This window comes from Priapulus caudatus, unplaced genomic scaffold (assembly GCF_000485595.1).
Source record: "Priapulus caudatus unplaced genomic scaffold, Priapulus_caudatus-5.0.1 Scaffold64, whole genome shotgun sequence".
NCBI classification, from domain to species: Eukaryota; Metazoa; Priapulida; class Priapulimorpha; order Priapulimorphida; family Priapulidae; genus Priapulus; species Priapulus caudatus.
Window position 1 is genome coordinate 516,209 of NW_014577125.1, and position 12,135 is coordinate 528,343.

At 42.7% G+C, this 12,135-nt stretch overlaps 1 protein-coding gene across 2 annotated transcripts in view; it reads right to left on the bottom strand.

The window, feature by feature from the left end:
* Window positions 1–265: 265 nt before the first annotated feature.
* Window positions 266–12,135, bottom strand: part of LOC106821239 (gonadotropin-releasing hormone II receptor-like) — a 144,898-nt gene continuing 133,028 nt past the window's right edge. For both annotated transcript variants that reach the window (XM_014825954.1, XM_014825955.1), the window contains 2 exons: window positions 4,947–5,151; window positions 266–2,800 (listed from right to left, as the gene is read on the bottom strand). In XM_014825954.1, coding sequence (XP_014681440.1) covers window positions 2,253–2,800; window positions 4,947–5,151 — 753 coding nt within the window. In that variant the 3' untranslated portion in view covers window positions 266–2,252. The remainder of the gene's footprint in view (window positions 2,801–4,946; window positions 5,152–12,135) is intronic.

Sequence of the window (12,135 nt, forward strand, 5' to 3'; positions counted from 1 at the left end):
ATTGTTTTGTTCATTGCGGTAAATTTCCTGTACAATACGCTGCAAGAGTATAACTGCAATCGGAGCAAGGCTATTAGATGTAGCGTGATCGAATGCGTCCTGTGCTTTCAACGTTAATGCATTACTTATTTGGCCTGGAAACTGGCTGGATGAAAGTAATCACTACAATTCTTACTTTTGATTGTTGCATGTGGTTGCAATGAAGCTTTGAATAGTAGCATTAGTAGTAAGCGACACAAGAAATCAATAAAGTTATCTATAGCACGCAGCGTTTATTCGATGTCGACGTAAGCTGCATGGTGGCGTTCTTTTTACAATTTCATGCTATTTTAAACGATATGCGTTATTATATATATATACCGTATACAAACGAAAGTTGTACATCCGCCTACACCATACAATACAAGCGATATAATTTCTGATATACAGACGAATTCGAACTAACACGTGCGTTACGTTAATTATATCAAGACTTACCAATGATTTATTACATATTTATATAATAATGCATGGTTAAGATATACTGATATATATATATATATAGTGCGTGCGTGCATGCGTGCGTGCTTGAGTCTGCGAGTCAGTGTTAGTGTATGGGTGGGCGGATGTGTGCGCGCGGGTGTGGGCGTGTTTGTGTGTTCGTACGTGTGCAGCTATGTGTACATATCACAATATATCCCATAAAACCCCGTAAACGTACAATTACTTACATACAGATGTAGTAAGTGTATCACACGATGCTGATTTCCTGTAATATGAGCGCGTTATAGTTTCCCATCGCGACACATCGAAAGAAAGGTATTAGTGACGCAATAACATTCGATAGTACACGATAACGGTAAGTAATAATTGTATACAGAAATATAGGCCCATTTATATCGCATAATTTAACTCTACCTATAGCATAACCTATACAGTTGCACAGGAACCGAATTAAAAGCATTAACTCCTCAGATATGCGCTCACTACAGGCATGTCCGAAGTTAACTGTTATAAAATCGTCACTTTTCCGCCCCGTATATACCGTGACCTCTAAGCACGGACGCTATAATGACACGAAAAAATATGGATAAACTTGAGCTTCATATATCAAGAACGAGATACCTCGGCACGACCGCTACGAACACGGTGAGACACGCGACGCGATTCCATTACACGTATTTCTCTTATATCCATGACAACGATCAAAGGGAATCTCGCAACGAACATCTCCATAGTTAGTTGTTGTGCGACGCCATCTTAATTCGCATCGTAAACCGGGATGGAGAGTCACGTACTTATACAATATGCAATTTGCAATTTACGCAATTGCATTTTAGACGTCGTCGTCACGTGTGTCTGGGAGCATGCGACGCTCCGCACAGCATCGCGAACCAGATTCGAGAGTAACATCGTTTCTAAACGCATGACGACGAAATGATCGCGACTCGCACTGTTTCGTACATACACACGGCTCGGAGTATAGCAACCGCGATAGTCCCATTCGGCTCTCGGTGCATCCTTGGGATAGCGGGATGGTTATGATGACAGGAGTGGGAGGGGGGCAGTTACGACACATAATGATTATATATCCAACGTCTTCGCACATCACGACGTATTAAATTGCACATTGACTGTTAATGCTCCATCATCCTACTTCATTCGTGTAAGACAAATGCGGCTATCAATTTAAAAACGGCTATGCGGTAGAGGGCGGGGGAGGATATATAGACTCCAATTTCATCAACGATTGAAGCTGATTCGTAGTTGATTCATTTAATCACGACATATGGAAGTTGGCGCAGCAAGCTTAACTACTACAATAGCTCAAGGGTGAAATGCGTTAAAAAGGGTTCCTTTTCGAAAACTGGGTCAGCAAGCAACAAGGTCAAAAGCAGCGTTTGTAAAATAAATGTCTGCTTTCAACTTTGCCATGTCATAACGGCTGCTATTTGCAGCACTCACAGATCATACTATGACCTCAGAGAGACATCGCAGGGGGCTGTACTGAGCTCTCACATCGCAGTTTTTGGACTTTTTACCGCTCGTACCCCAAGTCCTCATGAATATCAGATCAAGATGTTATCGTACAGCGTTGTGCACACAACGACACCTGGTGAGAGGCGGGCGAACTACGGGGCGAAGCCAGCCGCTCATACGCTGCACACAACGACACCTGGTGAGAGGCGGGCGAACTACGGGGCGAAGCCAGCCGCTCACACGCTGCACACAGCGACACCTGGTGAGAGGCGGACGAACTACGAGGCGACCCTTCACACGCTGCTCATCTGCGTGGTGGCGCCACCTCCGCTGTGCACCGAGGGACTCGCATGAATCCTATCGTAGGACGAGGGCGAGCGATGCGGCGGATCCTTGCTGTTAACAGCGGCGTAGCGAGCCGACAACCGACGGCCGTTGTACATGGACGGATTTCGCGCGCACCCGGACTCTCCCTCGCGCACGCACACAGTGTAGCCGGAGTTGGAGAGGTAGTTGTCCTCTCGGCGCTTCTTCCCGCAGGGGCAGCACCGTTGCAGGTCGCGCTTGACGTTGATCGTGAAGAGGCCATAGACAATCGGGTCCATGCATGAGTTGGAGACGGCGAAGAGGAACAGGCCTCGCTGTATTCGCGGGTCTACTTGCTTCGCTGACTCCTCGTCCAACCAGAACCACAGGCACATGATGTAGTAGGGCGTCCAGCACATTATAAACACTATCACAATAATGAGCGTCATCTTCAACGTCTTTGCTTTAGCCTTACCGATGTTACCAACGCCGGACCGCCTTAGCTGCGCCGAGCCGTTCCTGACGTTGATGCTTCCTGAGAAAAACAAACATGGAGACAGCATCACATATATAGCTGTTCAGCAATTCAATTCAATTCAATCTACTTTATTTACACTTATGAATTACATTTTAGAGGTAACATATTAGTTACGCAAGTTAATAGACAATGTTAATAAAAATTAAAACAAATGAAACAAAATAGATAGAGGTGATGGAGGATGAAATGACATCAGAAGAGGACGGTATACTATTACGGTTGGAGATGCATTTGGTGAGGTTGAATGAGAGAGAATTTAGATTGAGTGAGAAATTATAATGCACTGCACATATTTCCCCGGGTTGAAACAGATAAACGTAGCAGCGTTTGGTTGCTAGACATAGGGTTACCAGGAATCCCGATATCCCATCATACATATCCCCATTTACTTTGGCATTTACTTGGCCTAAGAATTTGCATAGTAAATTAAATAGAAGCTGGCTTTTTATCTTGGCCGGTTATTTCCAAACATATTTTCGTGTCACGTTGGCTTAACGCTATATAGCAACTGCAACAGTAATAATAACTAGAATAAATAATTAATAATTCTACAGACTATTACATAGTACGTATTAAATCGCATCATCCATGTACGCGTGTATATTCTATGCGCGCAATATAAACTATTTACGATGAGCCGCTTAAAGCTATAACCGATATTTGTGCTAGCTGTTTCACGTCACGTCTGTTTATCTCTACCACCTAACTGTAAAGTATGAATATTTGATACAGCCTATTAGGCCGCGCATGGCGATACTCATTCTACGTGCGTGCGAAGACTTTATATGAATAGCATGCTGATGTCATAACGTTGTTGAAAGAAGAAGCGCGCATTGTCGTCGTCTTACAAAAGGTAAAAGGCAATAACCCCTCAAGGCCGAAACACTCAAGAATTAATGGAAATGGAGGAAGGTTGGGCGGGGGCCGTGTAATGTTACGAGGCGCGTCCTTATCACAGAATTCTTCTCATTTCCTCGCTTCGTTTTACAGTCGTTTTTCGTTTAGAATCTATACGAGACACGGACAGGACCGCTGGAAAGGTGGCGGCTGCATGCCTTCACTAGACCAGCGATGCCCTTCCGCCGAAAAGTGTAGTCACGAATCATATATCACTTAAAATAATTAAGACGATAAATTGTCTGTGCAACATTGTCAGTAGAGTTAACTAACAATTGTTTTTCCGTAGTTTCTAGTTAAACACAATATATATATACACATATATATATATATATGTGCGTGTGTGTGCGTGCGTGCGTGCGTGCGTGCGTGCGTGCGTGCGTGCGTGCGTGCGTGCACAGATGGGTGCGGAGATATCGTCGACCATGGGCAATTACTGAACGCGCATGCGCAATCTCGCTCTATTCGCCGTCACAGAAATTGATTCACTTTACATCTACTTATATCTACGAACTATGCGAGAAAGGACGCGATTATGAATACGGTCGAAATGCGCGTTTTGTTATGCGTGACATGTCAAGACGAAGACGGCGACATTTTGTTCATATACCGATATTTATATTATCTATACATGTGCAGACTCGCGCGGGAAACCTGGTCTACATTAGCATATAAATATAGCTATTGATCTCCAGGTTCACACGCGCATAAACGCGAAATAATGCATCGCATTCTCTTTCCCGCCACCTGCTTTATAAATCGCGTAGTCTGCAAACGTGCCGCACGACTTGATGTCGCACTAAGGTTTCCGTAAAACAGGAAATGAAGCATCTAGGCGATTCGCTGAGAACGCACTATTCGAATCATCTATCGCTCTCGCGCACGCACGCGCCAATCCCTCGCACATTTTACGTGCGTTCGTGATCTGCTACGTAAGGGCTTCACTTAGCGACTGATATTACTTCGCGTCAGTAGTCAGCGTGCGCATGCGCGCTGGCTACACAGCTTTGCAATCCTACGCGACGAAGGGTATATAGGGACAACCACGACTCTTATTCATTTATTTCTGTATTTCTTCAGGTATTTTTTAACCAGGATACCGTGTGGATTCACGGCACTATTCTCCCCATAGGCAGATCAAATTCTTGCGTGTAGTACTTTGGAACCTAGTTAAGGTTAGGCGGGCCAACATCCAATCGATTAAAGCGTGTATAGCAAGACGAAGCCCACTAGCAGACACACTCACCTTTGACCTCCCGCGACTTCTTTGCTATCTCGCGTAGAATGAGAAGGTAGAAGATGGTGATGATGATCAGAGGGAGTCCGTACATCGCCAACATCGTAAAGAACATGTACGTCAGATAGTGACGCTTCGACTTAAAGAAGTCGTAAGTGACACACTGCTGGAACCAGTGGTGGTACGGATGCGCCTGCACGTGGAAAATGACACTCTGCAAAAAAAAGGGAATAAGTTGCGGTTGAATTCTTCGACAATCGCTTACTAATGAAATACTAATAACAGACGAGTGAGTTTAATTCTTAATTGAACGGGGTTTACCTAACGTGCGTCCAGACGATGGATGAAGCAATTACCGGTATAAAGACGACACTTCACTAGAAAATTCCGAATAATAGCGAATATTTGAAGTCCCTCGGTAAGCGGCTTCCGGGAGTTCGTTAAATACTGGGATGCAAGCCTGATGTATTGTCGAAAATGATAATTTCAGTACCGCTAGGACTAAATTCGCGGTTCAACCCCTTCTGAAAATAAAGAGATATTAATGCACTAAGTTAACAATATATTGTGTCGTTTTTCTCTGGTCCGGAAGTTTAATTTATAAAATGAAACTCCCATGATGATATTGCACTCGTCGGCGCCATAGTCGCATATCATAGTAGATGGCCTGTTGTTTAGGTTAGAACTGTAAGATCACGGTAGAAACCCTCAGATCAAGTAAGATACTGATGTATAACCGACTTAGATAATATACAATATGTATATTATTTGACTCCATACATCGTAAAATACTGATCATTGCAAGGCAGAATACAACATTTCACTGACATTTTGCGCCGGACTCATGAGTAGCAAAGACGTTTCGTTTGTTCCAGCAAATGTATGCAAGACGGTAATGCCTACAAGACGGTTAACCTTTGATGTCTATTTTTGCATTCAGGTAATTCTCTGTCCTTCTCTGTGTCTCAAGTGCTTTTTCTTTAACGTTGCATAAGGTCATGAGACAACCACTCAGCGCTGGCCACTACAACTGTCGTTAGACGATCCTTTTAGTAAGATAGAAAAACAGTGACTATTCTTTTCTCTCCCAAACGTATATAGGCTACATAGGGCATAAATTTTCTAAATAATTCAGGACTAATAACGTCTTTTATAAGCTAGGTCTACGCGACATAATCAGAAAACTCGTGTTTTCAAAGCTGCCCCGTAGACGAGACTGATAGTGCTATTGAGCTTTTGTGTGATACCGCTCCTATATACACTTATTAATTAAATAAAGCTATCGTACTTGATCTCCTTACATTTTACCAATAACATGAAGCCCTGAGCTAACGATGGCGTCTCAGAATACTCTGTCCATGCCAGATACATGTCAGGACTATGCGTGAAGTCATTGTTTTCATACGGACAAATAAATGCACGAACGCAGTGACTCCCCAGCAAAAGGGCGGACGCGCTTGTCATACTATATATCTTTTACCATATGAAGTATGACTAGTACTAATTTATTTATTAATTATTACTAGTAAGTTATTAATAAGATCGACCCTCTCGTGCTTTAGATGTGATTAAGCAGCATTTTAATTAACGATTGAAATTTGTTATTATATCAAAGTAATCAATCAATCGAAAAACAATTACCAAACCAATCAAATTAAATAGAGATCACATCGATACATGTTTAACTAAAGTGGTAAACAGATTATGCTCATGCTTCATCATTGCCTCCTAATTTCAGCTCAGTAACGCAGCTGCTTTGGTCAGTATAAAATGAGCATTTTTATTCATAAATTCATCCGTTTTTGGCAGCATATAATGAACACCGTAGACACGTTATCTCCGCATGTAACAGCACCGCAGACATCACGTTTCTGTAGCATTATGAAATTATTAGCATAATTATGTAAAGTCAATTGTTGGCCTACGGACGGACGGAGGAACGTGGTGTCTGATCGTCGGATAGTCTGATCGCCCTTCAGATGACTAATTCAGGCGAGCACACTTCAAACCTTATCAAATCATTTAGTGATCCATCGTTAGAATCATTGGCGTATTGCTAATCTGTTTCGAGTCTTCAGTTAATGAGACATTTCCGAATTCGTTTTACAATTATACCAAGAGCTTCTTAATACACTCTTGATTATACTAAAGCATGTTTACACGAAACTATAAATAACTAATTTCCATTTTGCTCTTATCAGTTTTTTTTTTATTTAGACAAAAACTACTATTTCAAACGTCATTTTGATATGATATACTGAATCGTTGACAGAGAATGATAATCACTTAATTTCAGAAACTTGAAAATCGCTGAATTTATAGCGCGCAATTGCTAAAGGTGACGCATTGTGGGCTGCAGTTGTTACGTCTGTAGGCAATATTGATTATCTTTTATTAAATGGCGCCTGTCAGATTTGAGAAAGGTACGTGCAAATGTGTTCTCTTGGAACTTGTGAAATTTCTAAAAGGTAGATAAAACCAGTAGAAATTTGCTGGAGCGGCAATAATATCGGGTGACAGTATTTTCCTCTCTATATATACTCACTACTGTCCCCCGAGTACATTCACCGAATCCTAAATGCACACGCCGTGCGGCGCGTGCTAACTTCAATTAGTTTTTCGGAAAAAAAACTCACACGCAAAATGCCCTCTAGTTCCTTAAAGCCCGGCGCACACGTGAGTAATTTAACTCAAGTAAAATGATGCATCCGTCAAAATTGTGACGCGAAATATTTTCAGCGTCCGCCGCGCACGTGAGTAAAATTACTCAAGATATAAGTGGTAATGTAGATCACGTGACTGTGCGCAGCCAATACTGGGCGCAGTCATCTTTAAAATGGTTTAAACGCATGCGCAGTGAGTACCCGTGTTGAGTAAATTTACGCAGCTAGCGCGCACACGTTGAGTATTTTGACGCATAAGTCAAAAATTATCAAACATGTTTGATATTGAGTTTCTTGACGCGTGCATCAGAAAACCCAACGAAAATCCGCCGCACACGTGAGTATTTTGACGCATGCATCATTTTACTTGAGTAAAATTACTCACGTGTGCGCCCGGCTAAGGAACTAGAGGCCATTTTGCGTGTGAGGTAGTATCGCCCCCGTCAGTATTTACGAGACAGTGCGAGGCAGCGTATGCAATTACTACCACATCGCTCGTGCAGCCGGGATGATCAAGCACAAATACGCGCCGCATGTGATGACGGTTGTGCATCGGCAGGCGAGGCTCGGTATTACAGAGCTCCGATCGCTTCGTTAGATCTCACCAGACACCGCTAGACAAAGATGCCGGCAGTTTTTCTGACAAAGATGCCGGCAGTTTTGCTGACAAAGATGTTCGCATGTCTTCCTCCTCGCGCGAGCGCGCGCCGACCAACTCGTTTGCACAGCTTTGCTCAGGACTAGATGCACGATTAAAGAGAAAAGGAATTTAATAATAGCTTTGAGAAGGAACGAGGACGCGGAAATTTCGCACAAACGACAACACGGTGGAAAACCTTACGGTGCGCGCGCATGCACACGCGCACGCGCATGTACCCGTGTCTATGATACGTATGCGCGTATACATGTACGTGTGTACACGTGGTTGCACGCATACGTATGAGCGTGTGTGCGTGTGTTCGTGTGCGTGCGCTCATACGTGTAAGCCACGCATGCAAACACATGTACACATGAGCATACGTTTGCGCGTGCACACGGGAACACATTTAATCGTATACGCGTACACACACACGCGTACAAACGGTAGGAGGAAAGAGTCAGGAATGTCTAAACAAGCGAGATGGGATTGCGTATGAAACGTTCAGTTTTTAAAGAAAAGCATTTCGTTTTTCAATGAAGATAATAGCCACGATCAAATTGAAATTGAAATTCAAAATGAATATATGATATAATATTGATCGGCATACGATGCATTTCCCGTCGATTAGCATCAACATTTTCATTTATGCGAGCGAATGTTCTACTTAATTATCATCCACGTAAAATGGCATTCCCATTTTCTCTAACAAAAATAACTCGTAAAAGGCCTATTAGGAGTTTCTTTAAGTGCCGTGATGACGATACGACATGGCAGCCAGGATTTGAATAATATTTAGGATATAAATATGTGATGAGAGCAGGATGTATTTCTGCTTCATAAATGACTTATGTGCTCTTGTCGGTACCTTCATGTTTTCTACAATGAACTTTTTTAAACATGACATTAAAATTATGGTCTTTCGTATATAAATAAGGAATCTCCTTTACCAGGTAAAAAATTCCGTTTATTTCTTGAATAATGAAAATATGAAGTCTAGTTCCTCCCATTACACGAAAGGTTATTTTTTAGTATGTAAACCGAACATAAAATAACGTAGAAAGGAGTTCTTTTTAAGATGTCGCAAAAAATACCAACACGGGTGTTGCCACGCTTTGGAGAGAAAATCATCATCATGGAGAGAAAATGTTCCTAACAACGCGGAATAACATCCACTGCCTCTATGTAGATTACGTGATTACTCCGTCCATATGGGTCTATATCAGGAGTAGATAATAGGTAGAGATAGTAGATAGTAGTCCCTATTATCTACTCCTGGTCTATATATATATATACACTGTGGCCGAGGAATATTGTAAAATAATGTTTGATGGATAACTTGGCAGATAATTAGAGTTTTTATTGTTCTTTATCATCATTTATCTCTTATCTTTTAGTATCTTATTTCTATTATATATCTATGGTGAATTATGTACGTGACTTTATACGACGCTAGAGCATTAGTCGACGCGGACTACTGACCAGCGCATGTTGCTAACAATGGCTGCCCACGCCCGCCATCTTACACGCCACCGAGCTGTGTGGTGAACATACGCATGAGTTACTCACTTAGAAATCACGTCTGCACCCTAATGTATAAGCGCTAACGCTGTCATCAGAGTTGGCAGTGATCACGGTCGCTTAGATGCGGGTCGCTGTGCAACGACATTACTGTAATTCGTGATGGCTGCCTGTTCGCTCCTTCAGAACCGCATGCAAGCATACCGTGAATATGCCTGCGACGCGTGTGCTATACTGGCTACATATATCAGAATCCTCATTGCAAGGTGTCAGCGGAATTATCTGCGTGTTGTTTAGTTTGTTAGTTAGTTATTTGGTTACTTGCTTATTTTTTCTTAGTTACTTACGTAGTTATTAAAGTTGATATTATACGCTAAGTAATTGTTATCGGCGGATGAGCGCGCTGGCGCAATTCAACTTCACATCTTTAGACGAGAAAGTAGGATCGTTCGCCTTATCCACACAATGAAAAAATACACACGCACTCTCCAGCGGCAAAGCTGCAATAACAAACATTAAAAGCCACTGCGCGCGCGAAACTTAAATAGGTTGTTATTTTCCTTCCACTTGCTGTTGGTGGAGCCTTAGATCAATCTACTACATGTCATGTCTGCTATGGTGTCTATGTCTGTCATATGTGTGCACTCTCTGTCCGACAAACGTGTGTCCATATTGTACCAGACAGATCTATATTTTCTGTTCTACGTTCTCAGCTTTTCCTGGTATTGTCTCACTTTTTAATGTAAACAGATATCGGATGAAACTGGGGAGGATATGAAAGTTCTATATATAAATATCGGACTTATACTACCTCAATACACATGTAAGTCGGCACTTCCATTATCGGCTGCTAACAATATTTTTTCAGGAGAGTAAGGATTGTCAGAGCAGGGAAAATAAAATGTAGAGAAAATTTATATAAAACGCAGGTAAGCAGGGCGATATAAATAGATTCAGAGTCAATAGATTTGACGCAAATATTTCCGAAGCAGAAACCGGTGTTGCTACTCGTATATGGAACTATAATGGAGCTATTTCACGTAATACGCAAATATTTCCGAATCAGAAACCGGTGTTGCTACTGTAATGGAGCTCCTTTACGTAATACCGTCTATTTAGTGTTTTTTTCCCGTATCCGTCATTACCCATCCATTCCGAGCCATCCAATCATCATTGGATTCCCGTATTACCACGTTTTCATGCCTTGCGTCACGTCTTCATAACCGCAACAGGCGGGCGAAATTATAGCAACTAATAGCTCTTAGTCTAAAATCTTTGCGCTCGCACTGAATGGATACGGCCTTTAGAAAATGAGAAAGGACGCTGGTTTTTTTTCCGAACTGCTTTCTGTCGTACGGGGGTAATTCACTGAGTGGGAGGCTGAGGACAGATGTTGCAGCCGTATGATGCGGTTGGCTATTAACACCATTCACCATTCACTATACTAAGTCTTCTTCTAAAAAGTTACCAGCGCAGATTTCAAAATTACGGATGATAACTGCAGGAATAAATGTTGGACGGTATATATACTAATATATATATATATATATTATAATATATATCATATAATATATATACACTATATATACGTAAATATTCAGATAGATAGATAGATGAACGGATCGATCGGATGGATGGATGGATGATGGACGACGCGACGGACGGACGGACGGGCGGACGCGCGACGGACGGACTGACGACGGACCGGACGAAAGACTGAAGGAGGGACGGACGGACGGACGGATGGATGGAGACGGACTGACGGAGGAACGGACAGATGATGGACGACGGACGACGGACGGACGTGCGGACGGCGACGGCCGACGACGGACGGCGGATGGACGGACGGACGGACGGGACGGCCGCGGACGGGACGGGCGACGGGCGGACGGACGCGACGAAGCGGACGGACGGACGGACCGGCGCACAGCGGACAGATAAATATGCATGTAATAATGATGTAATGCATACGTTATTTCGCGAACTTACGGTTGGGAAGATAGAACTTATACTCTTACATACGTGATGACAGCGATACTTGCGAACGCATCTCGCAAAACATAAAACTTACCTAATTGTGGTGCAAGTCTAATTATGCGCATGCATTAGGCGGAGTTATCCGGCCTATACATATTACATTTTCTTGAACTATGCTCATCATTAAAATCATAGTTCTTTCTCATTTTGAGAAGGTTTCTCTATTAAACCTTCGAGCGACGATTAAGCTCTAATCGAGGCTACTTCGATGTTATAGTGCCATATACATACATAAGTACACACACAAGCACGCACGACGACCACGCACCGAGCAACGCACGCACGCACGCACGAACACACACACACACACACACACACACACACAACACCACACACACAA